The 19181-nt window shown below is 29.0% G+C and overlaps 2 protein-coding genes and 1 non-coding gene across 5 annotated transcripts; all 3 read left to right on the plus strand.

Moving 5' to 3' along the window:
• Positions 1-6095: 6095 nt before the first annotated feature.
• Positions 6096-8536, plus strand: LOC108322358 (dual specificity phosphatase Cdc25). Of its 3 annotated transcripts, none has more exons than XR_008246844.1 (4): positions 6096-6251; positions 6346-6484; positions 6846-7013; positions 8111-8247. XR_008246844.1 is itself a non-coding variant. In XM_017554433.2 (3 exons), the coding sequence occupies exons 1-3, from the start codon at positions 6139-6141 to the stop codon at positions 8282-8284; spliced, it is 426 nt and encodes a 141-aa protein (XP_017409922.1). In that variant the 5' UTR covers positions 6096-6138; the 3' UTR covers positions 8285-8536. The 3 variants fall into 3 exon arrangements, 1 of the variants encoding a protein (XP_017409922.1); XR_008246843.1 differs by lacking the exon at positions 8111-8247 and adding an exon at positions 7108-8103; XM_017554433.2 differs by lacking the exon at positions 6846-7013 and having other exon boundaries at positions 8111-8536.
• An 810-nt stretch (positions 8537-9346) lies between these two features.
• On the plus strand, positions 9347-9420 carry TRNAI-AAU (transfer RNA isoleucine (anticodon AAU)). Its single transcript has one exon. It is a non-coding gene; the product is annotated as a tRNA-Ile (tRNA).
• Positions 9421-15823: 6403 nt separating this feature from the next.
• LOC108322356 (ACT domain-containing protein ACR10) lies at positions 15824-18745 on the plus strand. Its single transcript, XM_017554431.2, has 6 exons — positions 15824-16183; positions 16268-16486; positions 16916-17021; positions 17265-17601; positions 17835-18119; positions 18239-18745. The coding sequence occupies exons 1-6, from the start codon at positions 16030-16032 to the stop codon at positions 18374-18376; spliced, it is 1239 nt and encodes a 412-aa protein (XP_017409920.1). The 5' UTR covers positions 15824-16029; the 3' UTR covers positions 18377-18745.
• Positions 18746-19181: the final 436 nt, after the last annotated feature.

The following is a 19181-nucleotide window of genomic DNA, read 5'->3' on the forward strand; positions in this document are numbered from 1 at the left end:
TATATTTTCATTGACGTTTTTTTTTTTGTTAATTATTAGTTTGTTATATTAATAAGCTTGAACTTTTAGTGATAGTTTTGTAACTATATTTATTTTATAAAATAACAATTACACATTTAAAATAAAAATATATATTTTATTTTATATATATATATATATATATATATATAGATATATTAAAATGATTTTTTTATTGTAAAAGTTAAAGAAACTTAAAAATGGGTTTCTTTAAGAAATAATCTTGGGAAAACTCTTATACTAATCTTCTTTAACAGCTCTTTCTTCCTTCATCTCTACTCATTCTAAGATCTAACAACCTTCATATTTATTTTAAGAATTAAAACAAAGACTTCTACTACTATTTTTTCGATTTATCTTTAGGTGAATATAATATATTATTTTCTTTAAAAACCACTATAATCTTCAATGCATGCAAATTTTTTAGTTATATATAATTATTTTGTGTTTTAAACACACTCTTGTTTCATGATTAACATAGAATTGCAATCTGTAATCATTAGAGATTTTATTGAGTAAATAAATCAAACTTAAGTAATACGATGGTGATGTTCAAGGAGAATGTTAACTAACTCCTTAAAGATAGCTAATAATTTAAATGTTTTAATCACAAACATAATTTGATTAAATTGTTAATTTTCTATAAATGTTAAATCTATTTTTGAAATTGAATTGGGGGTTTTGAATGTTGGAGTGTGATTTGATGTGGGTGTTGGGGAATTGATTCAATGAGTTCGAAAATATACAAATATTAAGTGTTGTGATCTTAATAAGTTATTGTTATGAATGTGGGAGAGAAGAATAAAGGTGTTAACATTAAATGATAACTTGTCTAATGTGAATGTTAGGAAATTATGATACATTTGAATTAATGGTGAATTAGGAGAAAAGGAAATGGAAATTATGATACATTTGAATTAATAGTGAATTAGGAGAAAAGGAAATATAGTGTGGGCAGTGAAATGTGGTGCATGTATAACAATCTTTGATTGTGAACTAAAATATGCATAATGTGAGAAAAAGACTTTGTTGATGTTTAGGTTTATGTCCGGCGTGTTATGATGTTTTATTGTTCGAGTTGATGAAACTTAAATTTATAAAAGGTATTAAATGAGTATATTTGTGAGTGTTAGGCAACACGGTAGATGTGATGGACGACTTTTTGAACCTAATCTTTTATTAAATGATTAAATTAGAATTTTGTTTGAAGTAGTAATGTATGGATGACTTTCAATAGTTATTTTAGTGGAAAAATACTACTGCTTAGATGTTAAAGTGTGTTGAGGGAAACTTTGAGAGGTAAAATTATGTTGACTCAATTAGTATCTTACCAGTTCTATAAAGTATGATACTTAAGTGGTGCGGGTCAAGACTTCACATGGTAGATAGTATAATATGAAAGATGATCATACTTATGAAGCTAGTGGGATTAACCTTATTGTGAAGAATATTGGTGAAAAACATTGGTTGTGAGTATTAGAACATCATTAAAGAATTGTGATGAAGTAAGTGTGATAGGTGAAAATTTTCACCAGTACATTTAATACATTAGTCGTGAGTAAATTCTGAATTTAGATCCTTAAAAAATAAATAAAAAATACTAAATAAGACAAAGATGGAGATACCACAATCTAATAGTTGATAAATCAACAAAGATTTGTCATAAAGATTGTCATTTTTTATAAGAATCAAAGTTGAAGATGCCTCAAACTAATAGATTGACAAGAAAGGAAAATTTATGACAAAAAATTTCAATTTTTTATAAGGACCAAAATTCTAATCCATAAATCAAAAGAATAATATCTCAATAAAAAAAATAATTTTCCTATAATGACCATCGAAGATGTCTACCGATGTATTTTGTGATAAATTCATTTTTTTATAAGGACCAAAATTCTAATCCATAAATCAAAAGAATCATATCTCAATGAAAAAATAATTTTCATATAATGACTATCGAAGATGTCTATTTTGTGTCTCTATATATAGCCCCAGATGATTAAGCAACCTAAGAAATTATAAAAGAAAACATAAAGACATCAAATAAAAAATAACTATAAAATTCAAAAATAGACTTAAACTCGTCGCCCAACAAATTCACTCACCCAACAATAGTTACAAATTGTTAAAATTAAAAGAAAATTACAAATGTTTTTAATTGCATAAAACTATTAATTGTGCTATGAGTCAAGCATCTCTTTTGAATTCCAAGCTTCATGGATTGTATTGGATTGGAACATAGTCTTCTATCATACTATCCATTTTGAAGATAATTTTTTTTCTCAAATTCGTACTAAATTTGTCTTCAAATTGTTATCACTTGAAGATTCATGAGACAGTACTCTATCATACTTTTTTTTTCTTAAAATTAATTTGTCATCAAATTCGTACCACTCAAAGATTCATACTCATAAGTTTGGTAATGATAGGAGTAACTTCATATTTCTTAAATTTATCCTTATCCTTTCATGAGGTGGATGATTGCTTGTAGGAGTTTATTTCTCTTGAGATGTAGTTCCTTTGGACCTAATAAGTTTATCATTATCGTCCCCTTCTTAAAGAGATTTCGGTCGAATTCTAAAAGATCTCTCACACAGACTTAAACCGAAGACACAAATCTAAAATAAATTAAAATAAAAATTCTATTAAAATGAAATTTAGATCCGAAAATAATTAAGTATCATATTATTAAAGGGTTGGAGGTTTGCCTCCAAGGTCAAATACTCACTTGCAATAAACATCAAACAATTTTAAATAACAATGTTTATGCTAAAAGAAAAATAAAAGTACATTGTCCAAACAAACAAATAGATACGACTTCTATTGTTCATAGGTTGCTTAGAGATGGACAAACAAGTAAACTCATGCATATGTTTTCAAGTTTGTTTTCAAACTAAACGAATAACTTTGAGTATCAATGTAACTGAAAATAAGCTAAGAGAGTAACTTTGTCAATTGTCTAACAAAATGAGTTTTGTTTATAGAAATTTTCTTTTGAATCATGAATTCAAGTTTCATCCACAACTTATATGCATTGATATAAATCAACACATGCTCATGCTTTTAGTGATGTATTTTCCAATTATAGTCACAACTTTATGATTTAAAATCTCTCAGATCTTCCCTTTTGCATCTCCTCACTTGTGATTGAATTATATAAATCCTTATAGTATACATAGTTTTTCATCCTAGGTTTTCAATAAGAATAATTATTTGTAATTAACTACAACATATCTCCATGATAAACAAATGTTTCTTCTACCTTGAATTGCACCAAACTAAACCTATTATATTCTTCTGTCATGTCTCTCATTACATTATTCTTTTGACACTTTTTCCTATAATTAATAAAATATATACTAGTATCCTTTACCATGCATTATTAATTTATCAATTTTAAGAAATTAAAACAACGAATTAAATTAACTAGACGTCCTCAAAATTTAATTAAAAATTAGCACCCTTTTAATTATTTAATTAATTTCTAAAATCATATTAAAATTTTAATCAAGTCTCTCCATGTACTCACTTAATTCACTAAAATAAATTTGATTATTTTAGCAATTAAGTTAATAGCAAGGATTAAAACTAGGAGTATCAAAATAAATTGTTAAAGCTGAAAATGATATTTTTATTTCCTGCAGGAATTTCCTCATAATAATTTACCGTTGTCCAATCTCCATATCGATTTTCCTAAAGAATGCAACACTTTCCTTTTTAAATAGTAACTAAAAAATTAAATAACATCATAACTAATATTTTTGGATGTAATAAATTATGCTGAATATTAAAAAACACAAATTAATGTCTCAATATACGAACTTAAAAAATGTAAAAAAGTAAAACTACATCAACTTAAAATCTAAACTAAAACATTTATATAATTTTATTATTTGCAAGGTTATTTCAGGAGAAAATAATACTTGACATTAGCCACTTATTGTTGATTTTTAAGGGCAAGTCAATATGAGTAGAGGTGTCATTTGAGCCTCTGGCCCATGGATTGACCCTGACCCCTTCTAAAATCAAGCCCCAATTTTTCTAGCCCACTTAATAGGGGGCTTTTTAAAAGCCCCAACCCCTAAAGCCCCACATAAAGTGGGCTGAGATAGTGGGCTGGGATAGGGTTAGGATGGGACTAGCCCCCAAACTAAATTAATTCACTTTTAATGTTTTTTTAGTTATTTCTTTTATTTACTTTACAAGTTCAATAATTTCCAAAATTTACATGATATTTAATATCTTTTTAATTAAATATAAACGTATAAATATTGATTTTATAAAAAATTATTTAAAATTATTTTTTAATTATAAGTATATTTTAAATATATAATTTTATTATTTTTGAAATTTAAAAAAGAAAACTTTTATTATTATTTTTATTTAAAAGAAAATAAAAAAAATTTCAAAAAAGAAATTATAAAAGTAACACAGTTGAAAATTTGATTTTTCAATAATCGAATTCTGATATCTATATAAATATTTGAAATATTAATTATGGATAGATTTTAAATTCAAATCTACTGATTGGATGAATTTTTAATATCGGTGTAAAAATTTTATTTTTTATAGTTTGTCATATAAAATTCTTTTGTTGAATGTTTTGTATAGATATATATACAATAAAAAATTAAACCACAAACTTTATAAAGTTTAAAATTAATTTCACATAATAAAAGAACTAACTTTTTAGTGAAAATCCTTGTTAGGCAAAATTGTTATAAATATCATATATGTTAGTATACAAGATCTAGATGTAATCCTAGTGGTTATAAAATCAGATTTTTTTTTCTAACCTTTTAGATTAAATTAATATTTTAAAATTAGACTTATCTTTATCCAACAAAGATCGTTTTTATTGAATTATTTATCATAATTGAGCCGATTGTAATAAAAATTAATTAAATAATAGATACAATATTTTTAAATAAATATAATGTTATAATTTATAATACTAAAATTAAAATTATTATTGTATTTAATTATTAACATATAAAATAAATAAAAATTATAATAATTATAATAATAAATTACATCAATGTCTCTTAATAAGAAACTAATAAAAAAGACAAATGAATATAATATAAAATATATGAAAAAGACATAAAAATATATAAATTGATGTAAATGACTAAATTATACGTTTCATAAATTTTTTTTTAAAGAATTATATAACTTTAAAAATAATAAATATTAATTTTATTAAATTTGGAAAATTAAAAAAGTTAAAAAATTATTAAGTCAAAATTTTAACATGTTCACACCAATTAAAAATAATGTAATTTTGATCACAATTCTTAATCGAATGATATTAATTTAAACTAGTGACAAAATAGATTACCATCTATAAATAAATTCGTTAGTCCATCAAAATTTTACAAATTAAATTAAATTTTTTAACTTTTAAACCTATTTTATGTGGATATCTCTAAACCGTCAAATTAAGAAACCAAAATTAAGATGAAAAAATTATCAAAACAAAATTTGGAAATTAAGGAATAATTGTATAAAAGCATTATTATTAAACTAATTAATATAGAAACAATTATGAAGTAGAAAATTAATTTTATTGGTAAAAAAATATAATTACACATGAATCAATTATGGTTATAAGTTATTACTAACAAAGATAAAATGAAAGCTGGATAAAAAAATATACATAATTTGTGATTACTTGTATGATGATATTATGTTTCTAGACATTAAATTTTGTAAACAGGAAAGCCCATAGGCTGGCCCTGGCCTATAGGGCTTTAGGAGTTTTTAGCCCTGTGGACTTTTTAAATAAAGTGCTTTTTTGGCTTTGTGGGTTTTTTTGGCCCCAACCCACATGGGCTAGGGCCAAATCTTATTAAAGGGGCTCATTTGACAGCTCTAAATATGAGAAAAGATTAAAGAACTAAATCATTAATAAACTGTTCTTTTGTTTGTTTGTATCCAATTCAACTTAACATTAATTTAACTCTTTTCACTCTAATAATTTGTTAGTATAAAATTAGTTTTTCAGACAAACATAACATAAAAAAAAAAACAAAAAACAAAGAAGACGTGCACAGAACTAGGTAAAAAAAAAAACGGGAAATTGGGTTGGTGCGTGTGGAAATTTGAGTTAAATTTGAAATGAGAAGAGTGGAGAGGCGATACGAGATTATGGCTCGCAGTATATCGTACATTACAGGCACACAACTTCTCTCTCTCAGACGCCATCCAAGCATCGCCATCGTCGATGTCAGGTACCATTATCTATGTTTTACTATCTGCTAATTGCTTCCTCTTTTCATCAATTGGCTCTGTTCAAAACCTTATTATTTACTCCTTATTGTTTAGGGACGATGAGAGGGGTTACGATGGACACATATCGGGGTCTCTTCATTACGCAAGCGATACTTTCTCCGATAACATTTCAAACCTCGTTCAGGCGGTTAAAGGCAAAGATACCGTCGTCTTCCACTGCGCTCTAAGCCAGGTTCTCTCTCTCTCTTTAATTATTTATTATACTCTTTTCTGCTTCTTCGATTTGTGTTATTCCAATTCCAGTGATCCAATCCCGATCCTTCTGTCCATTGGGTGTATTGGTGTAACGATGTGACTGAAATTTTTAGGAATCTGGATTTTTTTTTTCTTTTTGATTTACTACAGGAGTTGGACTTTGTCAAATCTAAAGGGCTGTTTCTTGCGTGTGTAGTGTGTAAAATCGTGCGTCTAACAATGTTAGACTTCTGGGCAAGTTGGTTTTGTGGACATTTGATTGCATCGATCATGTGCTGAAAATTGTCATCTGTCATACTTTAGCCCAAACTTGAGGGAAATATTTTATATTTTGTCAGTGGGAAGTCGGAGGTGGTGGAATACGGTTTTCATTATCACATGGCAGTGTTTTACCCTGCTTCTCACTGGTTCTCTCTAGGCACAAATCATGACGATAAGAATTCCTGTTGTGAGCATCTCCGCTTTGTGAGAGGCATTGTTCTTCATTTTGGGGTTTGTTTTCTCAGGTTTGTAGCTGCTGTGTCCTTAGATGTCAACTTTTATTTTAGTTGGCTTTGCAATCATTATTGGTTTATAACTGAATTTTCTTATTTGTTGTAGTCAAATAAACGCGAACTGGCACAGAGTTAGGGACCAAGGTCCGTGCATGTATCAGTTAATAGATGATATGAAGCATTAGGTCAAGAGTAGGGAAAGTGTATTCCAAGAAAAAGAAGAAAGATTAGAGATTTGGTTAGTTAGTCATTTATGATGAGCTGCCAGTTGTTAGTAGTTAATGGGCTGACCAAATAAAAAGAGAAGCTGTAAACAGAAGAGGGGGAGAAAAACTGTTGTAAGGCTGAGAGACAATCTCCAAAGGACCTCTTGGCTCTGGTTCTTTGTAACAATTATTGATAGTGAATGATACTCCTCTCTTCTTTAATTCTTTTGGGTTTGGTCAAATATTCTGTTCTTTTCGTTTTGTTGGTTGGTTCGTTTTTCCTAACATAGTAGTTTGATGCAAAGTAAGTGTTTCAGAAGGGAAGGGATTTGGCTAAAAGAAAGTCAATATTGAGTAAAGGCAGCAGTTTGAGACGAAAGACCTGCAGCTATTTGAGGGGACAAAAATCCTTTAGAAAGAAAAATAAGGAATCGAATTTTGCAGTATTGTCTTTTGACTGTTTTTACCGTCTTCCATTGGCCATGCCAAAGTGTGTCACTAAATATGCTATAACTGGTTCCTTTTCTGAGGATGATCTATTCATATAGAGTTGCAATCTACATAATTGATTGATTAGCTTCTTATATGCATATGCTGATTTACTCAGATTATTTTTTGCTTTCATATTACCCGTGCCTTTTCAGAATTTAATACCTGACGCAGTTGATATTTAACTCTTGTGTCAAAGCTTCTTCGTTTGAGTTGGTTCCAAGATACAATGGATAAGGCAGACATTACATTTTTACATATAACTTCGTAGTTACATCGTAAAACCTACATGTCAGAAACAAGTTTCATAGAATTTGACAATTTTTTTGTAAGGGGGCGTGTCTTCCTATTCTCTTTTTGTACAATACAAGAATGTTTCTCTCTAGACTGAACATGTCGTAAGCTATTTTGTAGGTTCGTGGCCCAACTTGTGCTAGGAGGCTTGTCAATTATCTCGAGGAGAACAAGGAAGATACAGGGATAAAGAACATTATGGTGTTGGAACGTGGCTTCAATGGGTGGGAAGCTTCTGGTAGACCTGTTTGCCGCTGCACTAATATTCCTTGCAAAGGAGAGTGTGAGCCTTAATCAAAGTCGCGTTTGCGGTTGCATGGAATCAAGGAGGCATATGAAATTTGTTGTGGGTGCACGCATTTGTATACAAAATGTAAAAACAGTTGGATGACCGCTATGATTGCATCATTATATCTTGGTAGAATCCTATATATCATCATAGGTAAACTGAATACCGTGTTTCTGTTTTGTCCATCACTTAATATGTAACAAAATCCTACTATGAGAATTGCTAAGAATAACCAAGGTACTTCTTTTCTTTGTGAACTTTCCTAATGTATTGCATAACAATGATTGAGGGGATTCTACTTTGGCAATTTTCATGGGCTAGTCGTAGTGAAGACTTGGGAATTCCCTGAAACTCAATTAAAGTTGTCCGTAACAAGTTTGCTAAAATGAAATTGGATGTGCTTAACGGCCATATCAGTGAATCCCAAGGTTGTGGCCTCATGGCACAACAAATTTAACCTTTGGCATGTTACGAAAATTAGCTTGAGTTCCACTTGACTGAAGAAAAAAGAATTTCTCAGAACTACGTATAATCCTTAGCTACTTTTGTTACTTTTTGAAAGACCGGTCCTAGCGTCAAAATTAAGTTTGCAAAAGGATTTCCGTAGTTACTTGTGCCATAAAATGCTTTGGAAGGAATCAAATAATGTTTTTCTTTTGGACTGAACACCGTCAAAATCCTTAAAATCCATCCTGTTTTGGAATGTTTTCCTCACTTATCTTTTTAACTGAACTTATTTTTAGAATGGGATATAGGAAATTGTCTGGTTAGCAACACTTACTCTAGATTAGCATGACATTTAATCTTAAAGATTTTCCATCAGATAAAAATCTCGAGGAACATCTTGCAGCATCCTACGTGTCAGGCTTTTGAACCAAGTTAATTTATAAATGGTGGATATCATCATCAAAGATATGTAATGTTCTGGCTCTATACTTTTTAATTAGTATGGTGATTGACTGAGTTTTGTTTGCCGCAAATATGTTTGTACTTTGTATTGAGGGTTATTAGCTTGTTGAGATCACAAATCCCGAATTAATAATTTAAAACTCACATTTCTAACATATGGCCTATTAGCTCAGCTGGTTAGAGCGTCGTGCTAATAACGCGAAGGTCGCAGGTTCGAGACCTGCATGGGCCACAAAATTTCATTTTTTTTCATATAGTTCCATTTATTATAAAAACAATTTAAAGCAAAAACTCTTTACATTTTTAACGTACGGCCTATTAGCTCAGTTGGTTAGAGTGTTGTGCTAATAACGTGAAGGTTGCAAGTTCGAGACCTGCATGATTTTTTATGTTTTTCTTGACTTGTTTACTTGGCTGGATTACTGAGATTCTAGAAACATTAAGTTATAAATTTCATTGCATATTTTAGTACCACACATTTTGCCTGCATCAACTCAATATTATATAGAATTATTTATTCTGTATCATACATCCCACTGCACCAATTCAGGGTTTCTTTAGTATATGTTTAATTTAAATTATTTCATTATCTCCACCGGCTACAACATTTCTATCGTGACTATTGTCGATACAAGTCAAATAAATAATTGTTGAATATCACAACATGTGCTACAAACACATTTAATAATGCTGTAAATTAGTTATTTATTTTAACAATACATGTATAGAAAATTTAAATTTAAAGTAAAGATGGTATTTTTTATATTCGTTTTAAGATTCCATCCTTGAATGAAAGATTCAACCTTTTGATTACTTGTTTTCCACTTTCCAAAAAGGGCTTTGAAAATTGTCAAAGTTCGGTGGTTGTGCTTATGGTTGTCCTAAAGTTTGAATACGAAAATCTGTAAATATCATATAATAATAGGGTGCGAGAAACATAAACTAGGCACCGAGAAAAATGAATTTAAAAAATTGATATTCTTGGTTTTTCCAACAAAAGAATTGACTCGGCTGAACAATTTGACTGATACAGCTTCGAAGAAGAGACAACCAACCGATCACGTTACATCGGACACTGTCTGTGAGTGAATTCAGCAACACAAGAAATGAAGAAAAATAAAATATGGTAGAATCATAGCAAAGTTCATAGAACTCACTGTCAACATGTAAAAATGTATGAAGTTATAAGCTTGATGTAGAAGTAAAAGTTAGAAACAATGGAGAGGAAAGGTTGTGGGTTTAACTATTTTTATTGATATACATAAAATTGGCTTCAAGGGTCTGGAAGAAAAAAAGAAAAAGTTTATTCGTCCAACTTTTCTACTAATAAATTTGATAATTAATATTTGTTAAAAAAAATAATATGTAAAAATATATATTAAACATATGTTTAATTACGTACTTGTTTACCATTTTAGTTGAAAATTTTTAGATTAATACTTTTAATTATTAAAAAATGTCTCAAGATTCGTTAAAAAAATTACTAACAGCATTAATAACAATATGTAATTTTTAGAATTTTTAAAATTATTAATTTTTATAATTTTTTTCACATGTTAAGTTCTTAGTGTGATACATAACATTGTAGTGTGACACGACAATGTCATGTGTTAGTATCAATGTTAAATGTCATTATCTTAATTTTAATTTAGTTGTTGTATATGTTTCTTTAATTTAATTTACTCCCAGTTTTTTAAAAACGAAACAATATTGTTTTTCTGCAAATTGGAACCAAATTTATTATCTCTATGAACGTTATACTGATATTTTTTATTAAAAATGACTTTTTAACATATTATATTATTGTATATTTTAATCTATATTTTTTAATAAATTTTAATATAAATATTATTATAATATTTATACAAATAATAAATTTGATCTCAAGACCATTTCGATTGTATAAATATTATCAACTAATTTTAATCTTATAAAAAACATGGATTAACAAATATGAATTAATAATATAGTAATAGGTTAAAAATTCATTTTTAATAAAAGATCAATATAATATTTAGATAAATAATAATTTGGTGTCATTTTAAAATCAAAATAATAATATTTAGTATTGACTGTGATATGTGATATTGTCTTGTTATGTAACTTTGATGTCATTAATTTCGATACTAATTTTTTTAAAACTTACTTGATACAAATAATTAAGTTTTAAATATGTTTGTAATATTTAAATTCTGCATGTAAAATTAAAATTTATCTATATTTCAAATTTTGATACCCTTTAAATTTTCAACTTTAATGAATATAATTCTCTCAATTCAACATTTAATAATAAATTATATTTGAAACTAACATTGGAGGTAGAATTTATCATCTATAATCCCAAAAGTCATCCTAAATACATGTAAAAAGATATTTAACTAATTTTTATTAAAAATGATTATATCTATTTATTTTCAAAATTTGAAAATCAAATAAAATATATGATAGAGGCAAATTCCACTTTTACATCAAAATTAAAAAACTAAACATATTTAAAAAAAAAAACTCAAAAATATTTTAAATAATATAAAATTCACTGTACAAGTTCGCGTGTTACTTTCCATGTATTTATTGTTATGTAAATATAATTTTTCTCTACGTGTAGTATAATAATACAAATAGTGCAGATAAAGTTAATTTGGAATTAATATTATTTATTGTAAGTGGACGAAAATGGGATCATGAAGACGACAAAGCATGTTATTTCTCGTAAGTTTCCTTCGAAAGAAAAGGTGGGCACATACTTTGTGCACTTATCCACAATAGATACATACGACATTGATCACACATAGGAATCTACTCTTTTTTTAGGTACGTAATAGAATCTACGATTAATAATTATTTAATCGATTTGTATATTTTCCCCACTTCAATAATATCATATTTAATTAATATTAATATTGTACACTAGTTAATAGTGGTTCAAATAGTTGGACTTTATACGTTAAATTCATTATTTAAAGTTGACGTTGATTGAATGTTTGTAAAATATTTTGATAACACAACGTTGTCTGCATACATTGCTAGAGATTAAAAAAAATGTTTGGAGGGACTAAGTTATAAAAAAGAGAAGTTAAATAAATGTTTTTTAAAGTATTATTTTTGGAAGTCATTTTAGTAATACTATTTAAATATTAAACATTATTGGATGATTTCTTCTATTTATTAGTTTCTTTTTCATTTTGATTGGGACGGTAAAAATCAAATATAATGTTCATTATTCACCACTTTTTCTATATGTTTCCGCCTCCCTCACTATCATGTATATAAAACTTAGTTAAGAAAAATAATTAATTGCAATAAATTATACGAGCATTTAATTAATGACATTAATTACAGTTAAGTATCTAAAAAATATCTTTGAATAAAGTAAAACTAATTAAATTTGTTTAGAATTACGAAAAAATATTTTTTATTTATAAATGAGGATGGAAACAGTAGATACTTAGAATCTCAGAAGTTAAAATGACGTCCAAAATAATACTATGGATGCATGTTTTTTTTATTTTTTATGAACAAGTAGATATAAATTAATATCTATATACAGAAATATACACCCACTTATACAGTAAGATCGAACTCTAACCCCATTAACTCCATTTTATATACTATGAATCAATTTTGATGCTTTTTTCAATTATTTTTCCACTAAGGAGTCACTTGAGTGAGAGTTTTACACTTTTTTAAATGCTTTTTCTTCGATTCTTCTTAATTTATTTCTGAAATAAAATTATCAAGTGGAGGTAGTTGTTTTAGTAATTTCAACCTACAGTGATAAATTCAAATTGCAACGGTATAAATAAATGGACGGTTTAATAAAAAAATATACAAAACATAACAAAGTAAAAAATCTATGATATAAATCGAACTAAGCTATTTTTTCCCTTGACTTATTTAATTAAGTCTGTAAACTTATAAGAAAACCTTTCAACATAAAAATAACATTTAAAAAACACACACATATTTATCTAGTTAGAATTAATAAATAAATAAATTAATTTAATTTCCGAAATATATAATGATGATCTAAATATAATTTAATAAAAATAGAAGAACCTATAAGCATTATGATAAGTTATTTTTAAAAAAAGTTACAATAATCAAATTTATGGAAGTTGGTTAATAACAGGAATACGGTTAATCATGGAAGAAAATAAAAAATCAAGAGATATAATGGAAAAAAAAATGAGATTAAAGAACTTATTTTCAGTTTTTCATGGATAATATCTCTATTGTGATTTATGTGAAGAACATACAGTAGTATTCTTGAATTAGAAAGCCATGGAAAACTACATATCTATCAAAAGTTTTACTTTTTTTTAAATCATATTTAAACTATTCATTATATCACATGATTAAATAAAATTTTCATTAATTTTATATTGTTTTAAAAAATTAAAATGTAAAGTAAACATTTTTATTAATTTTGATTCCTTTAAAGCTGATCCTGATGTTCAATTTGTTTTATCAACGCATTTAAAGCAAAGAATAAAGTTGAAGTTCTGGACCAGTTAATCAGAACGCGCCAACGTCATAGCGACGTTAGGGAATGACGTCACTTCCTTTTATTTATCTTTTTTTAATATACTTTTGACAAATCTATTTATAAAATAGAGAATATACGCTAGTTGTTAATTTTTCTGTTTTCTTTCCCTTTCCAGATTTTGAATATAATTTATTATTTATTAAACATTTTTAATAATTTTTATTTGTTATTTATTTATTACTTATCGAGCAGGCTGCCAGTGGAGACAACTTGGTGCATGGATGGATGGCTTTCCCTTTCTTTCCAATTAAGTGGAATCAAAAGAAATCCGACAAAACAGCTACGTCCTTTAAATTATTAATCAAAAACACAGATAATGACTCTCTTTATTTCAATTATTAAAGGGTGGATTTAAGAAAATATCAAAGTTGATTTGTAAAAAAAAAATAACAGTTTTTATTATTTGATCATGGCTACAGAAAGTTATTTAAAAATCATAATTTATACTTTTGAAATCATTTAAAATAATTTACAATAATGAAAAATAAATAAATTTTACTTCTACTTTATTATTTCAATTATAACTAAAGTCACAGAATTATTTTGTAGAAAAGTATAAAATAAGTTCAACTAAATACGCTGCCTTGTTGACTTGGTTGGAAGTGGTGGGAGTGGGACTGTGACAGTGGGTTCCACAGATAAATACTATTTATTACATGGATTAACTTAACATTAATAATAATAATAATAATATTATTATTAATAATAATAATAATAATAATAATAATAATAATAATAATAATATCTTCTTATTTTGGGTCTAAGTGCAATGACACCCACATTCCACGATTGGGGAAGACAGAATCACGAGGCTAGATTTTCTCTGTTCTTTCTAAAAGAATATATAATCTTTCTTTTATATTTTCTTCCTTCGACCAAAAACACACTCATATATTTTTCAACACATACAACATCAAATTAAAAAGCACACCATTCGCTTGTTATGTTTGTATTTTTGAGCACCATTAAAAATATTTGTGTACCGATTATTTAAATTTCTTTTTGGTATATGTAATTTTAAAAATGTGAAATTTCAATTTCTGCAAAATTTTATTATGTATTTAATCTTTTAAGTTTTTCATAATTTTAGCCATTTTGGCTCATCGTAATTAAACCATATTAGTGATATGGGAGACATTGTTTATTTAAGTTATTTGGCTAAAAGATTTTGTTAACTCTTTAATTTTATAGCATGTGATTTTTAATTCATGAAGTAAAATCATATTAGTGATATTGATAGATCATAATCTACATGACATTCTACATAAATCACGGAGTCAGATTCGGATATTAATAGAAAATAAATAAATAATTTGTTTAATTTTAGAGTCAAATTATATAAAAACAGACGTCTAGAAACTATGAAGTAAATAACTTGAGATTTTGAAGAACTAGGTCACAGAAAAGCTTATATTTAGAATGTATAAAACAAGTTTGTTATGGTAAAACCTAAATTATGGTTAATTCCAACTTATATTTTGGAACATTTTAACCCGTTTGTATTTTAAAAACTTTGTTAGTTGGGAACACGTGACGTGGCTTCTTTTATTTAATCTTAAAAACATGTTTATATTCTAACGCTTTCTGCGCGTGCACGAGATGGCTCCTTTCAACTCCGCACCAGTTTATGAAACTTCTAGGAAGCCACGTATTCTCTCTTTCTATTACTCAATTTCTCAATTAGTTCCTAATACAAAATTTTAACAAATAATAAGATTTTAAATAATTTTAGTAAATATAATAGTAGGTTTAAGTATTTGTTAGCGCCTCACTTTTTATGATTTTAAGTGAGATGCATTTTTTTATTTATTATAGTTAGTTAGGAATAATAATAATAATAATAATAATAAGAATAATAATATTTTTAAAATAATAGTACAAATAGATCTCTTAAGAGTAGTGAAAGTGAACGTGAGTTGGAGATGAACTTAGTAGAATCGAATAGCACAAAACAGTGGCAAAGGTTGCGTAGCAAACAAACACGTCCTTGTCTCCCAAGGTGAGTGCAAAAAGTATTCTTAAACATGTTTAGTCGGCACTCAGTGTTTGTTAAGAAAGCGTGCGTAATTTAAGAGAGTGGGAAGGCCATGAATGTAATTTCAGCTTCTTTTTCCACCCAGTTCATTAGTCACAATCCACTACCTCTCAACGAGGAGAAAGAGAAGCATTCACTATACAATTTCCGTGTCTCTCTCTCTGTGTGAGTAGAGCAGGAGTAGTGTAGAACTGTAGTAGGAGAAACAAGTTGTGTGAAGAGGACCAACCCTTCTGAAACATAGAAAGAAGAAGAAGATTATGGGGATACTGCACGACGACGTAGTGCTTATCAGGGAGGCCGAGAAAGAAGGTGAAAGCACCGTAATAACAGTCAACTGCCCCGACAAGACCGGTCTAGGTTGTGATTTGTGTCGTATAATTCTCTTCTTCGGTCTTAGCATTGTACGGGGAGGTAATCCACTTATCTTCTGTTTCAGTTAACTGTGTGGTGTCTGTTACACGCTGAGATTGTTTCGTTTGTTTGTTTGCGATGAAGATGTGTCCACTGATGGCAAATGGTGCTACATAGTTTTCTGGGTGGCGGGGAAGCAAAGGACTAATTGGAGTTTGTTGAAGAAGAGGCTAATTGAGGCGTGTCCTTCTTGTTCCTCAGCTTCTGGGATTTCGTATTACCGTTCAGAATTGCAGCCTCCTAAGCCCTCTGATGTGTTCCTCTTGAAATTTTGTTGCCATGATCGAAAAGGCCTTTTACATGGTAATTTTGGAATCCTACTGCGTGTACTTGTTTGTTGTCTTGAATTTGCTTGTCAGGGATTGGGGTTTCTAGTTTTCTGATGTGCTATTGCTTTTCACTTTTATAGCTTTGCATCTTGGTGTTATTTTTCTCCATCCTTTTGTTCCCACTTGTTGGTTGGAGTGGTGAACGGTCTTATGGTTCTGTTTGTTGCTCAAGAAAATCATGCCACTATCAAATAAGCTTATTGTTTTGCAGTGTGAAATACTTTCAAACTCTGAAGTTTTAATTTTGTATTATTCTTGGATTCTTTGCCTGCCCTGGATTTCGCTATGTTTTCTAGATATTTCACTGATTGTTAATTGTCACAAGTTATCTGGTTGACGCCGTGTTGTGTATTATTTAAGTTGAGAAAATAACTAAATGCTTTTATTATTGAATTTGGGACAGATATTACAGAGGTTCTTAGTGAGCTAGAGCTCATCATACACAAAGTGAAGGTTTCTACTACACCTGATGGCAGAGTGGTGGATCTGTTTTTTATCACGGATACCAGGTTGAACATTTCTATACATTCAGTTTTCTGTGCATGCTTGTGTTGTAATTGGGTACTCTTTTATTGGTAGACCATTTCAATCGAATTGACCATTTCTGAAGCATTACTCTTTTGCTAGAGAATGTTGAACTTTATTTGATGAGAGTGGAGATTAATTTGCTGATGTATAATGCGCCTTCGATTACAATTCCTTATATTTTCACTAAACTAACATACTGCATAATCTTATATTCATGCAATCAGGGAACTTCTACACACAAAGAAGAGAAGCGACGACACAATTGAACAGTTGTCAGTTGTTTTGGGGGATCCCTCAATTACCATTGACATTGAATTGGTTGGCCCAGAAATTACTGCTTGTTCTCAAGCATCTTCTTTCCTTCCAAGTGCAATCACAGAAGATATCTTTGATTTGGAATTACCTGCTTCATTACAAAGCGGGACTTCCACATCTGATTCTGTTTCTATTGTAATGGACAATTCGTTGAGTCCTGCTCATACGCTCGTCCAAATTATATGCCCAGATCACAAAGGTCTTCTTTATGACATCATGAGAACTCTGAAGGACTACAATATTCAGGTATAGTAATTCCAGAGCTGGATAATACAATAATTTTTAGTCATACTTTTAAACTGCTATGATTTCGATAGTGTTGTCGGAAGAGAAAATTGGTAAGCCTATACACTTCTATTTCATATTATATGTGAAGCTTTTGCATGCGAACACTGTGCTGTGAAATTACATATTCTTTCCACATGAGCTGTTCTCTTATCAAGTCTCTTAAAACTAGGCCTAATTTTCCATTTAAACAGATTTCTTATGGGAGATTCTCAACAAAACCCAGAGGAAAATGTGAGCTTGACTTGTTCATAGTGCAAGCAGATGGGAAAAAAATAGTTGACCCCAACAAGCAGAAGTCTTTGTCATCACGCCTTAGGACTGAACTACTTCGTCCCTTCAGAGTAACCGTTGTAAGCAGGGGCCCTGATACGGAGCTGCTGGTTGCAAACCCTGTGGAGTTATCTGGCAAAGGAAGACCCCTTGTTTTCTATGACATTACTCTTGCTCTCAAAATGATTGGCCCCTGCATCTTCTCGGTACTTACTGATCTAATCACTATGCTACTTCCTACTGTTCCCTTTCCCAATTTCTAGAACTATGTTCACAAAATTAGAATGACAACATGCCAATTTTTATTTATTTTTTGTTTCAACAGGCTGAAGTTGGAAGACACGTGATTGGAGATAGGGAGTGGGAAGTTTACAGAATCTTGCTTGATGAGGGGGAGGGTTCATCTGTTCCGAGGAACAAGATTGAGAAAGGAGTTTGGAAGATGTTGATGGGTTGGGTGTGATTCTTGGCTGGTGGCATTGTTCATCTGAGATGAACCTGTTCCTGTGTACAGATAAGATGATTATCATGTAGTTATGATATGTAACTTGTTGTAACGAAGAAATGTATATTGTGCAAATAGTGGTCGTGTTCACGCTGTATTTTTTGAGCTTTTGTAATTTTAACTTAGCGTAGAAAGAAGGGTAGTAGCAACTAGCAAGTATAGGGAAAAAAAGGAGAAAGAAAGGTGGATTCTTTAGAGTATTTATAACTGAAAAAGTGAACTATTGTAAAGTGGTTATACTCCGTTCTTTCGTACTATATGCCTATATGTATATATAAAGTTTTAATTGGTTGCATTCTACAAAAATGAAAGCATCCTCACAAACTAATTGGAACTGTTTTCTGCATCAGTTTTTTATTATAACATTGTGGCCTTTTTTCATTTTCATTTTTTGTTTTTAAAGACGTGTCTAGAAAACACTGAAATGATTTTTTTATTGCTTTTATTAAATCTTTAATTGAAAATACAAAGACAGTTTGTGATTAAAACACAAGGTTGAAAATCTGGGACCCTGATGTGTTGATTAATGAATTTCTTAAAGAAACAATAACACGTTTAAAATAGGTTGACAAAAGTTTGTCTGATTTATGGACTGATGTCCTTTGCTGCCATCTTTACTCATTTTATAGGATGCAACCATGAATTGGTAGCTGGTTTCCTCACCTAACTGCTGATTGTTCCTTATGCTTGTTCATTTTTTATCAAGTCACTTTCCTTAGATACAGCTTCTATTCTACGAGCAAGTTGTCCCCTATTGTAATAT

The sequence above is a fragment of the Vigna angularis genome, chromosome 2 (genome assembly GCF_016808095.1).
Source record: "Vigna angularis cultivar LongXiaoDou No.4 chromosome 2, ASM1680809v1, whole genome shotgun sequence".
Lineage (NCBI taxonomy): Eukaryota > Viridiplantae > Streptophyta > Magnoliopsida > Fabales > Fabaceae > Vigna > Vigna angularis.

Bases quoted from the DNA above. Each gene is read 5' to 3' on its own strand.
- LOC108322358 (XM_017554433.2), top strand. From the start codon at position 6,139: ATGAGAAGAGTGGAGAGGCGATACGAGATTATGGCTCGCAGTATATCG. The intron at 6,252-6,345 runs GTACCATTATCT...CTTATTGTTTAG, and splicing joins ATCGCCATCGTCGATGTCAG to GGACGATGAGAGGGGTTACG. The intron at 6,485-8,110 runs GTTCTCTCTCTC...GCTATTTTGTAG, and splicing joins TCCACTGCGCTCTAAGCCAG to GTTCGTGGCCCAACTTGTGC.
- LOC108322356 (XM_017554431.2), top strand. From the start codon at position 16,030: ATGGGGATACTGCACGACGACGTAGTGCTTATCAGGGAGGCCGAGAAA. The intron at 16,487-16,915 runs GTAATTTTGGAA...AATTTGGGACAG, and splicing joins TCGAAAAGGCCTTTTACATG to ATATTACAGAGGTTCTTAGT. The intron at 17,602-17,834 runs GTATAGTAATTC...CCATTTAAACAG, and splicing joins TGAAGGACTACAATATTCAG to ATTTCTTATGGGAGATTCTC.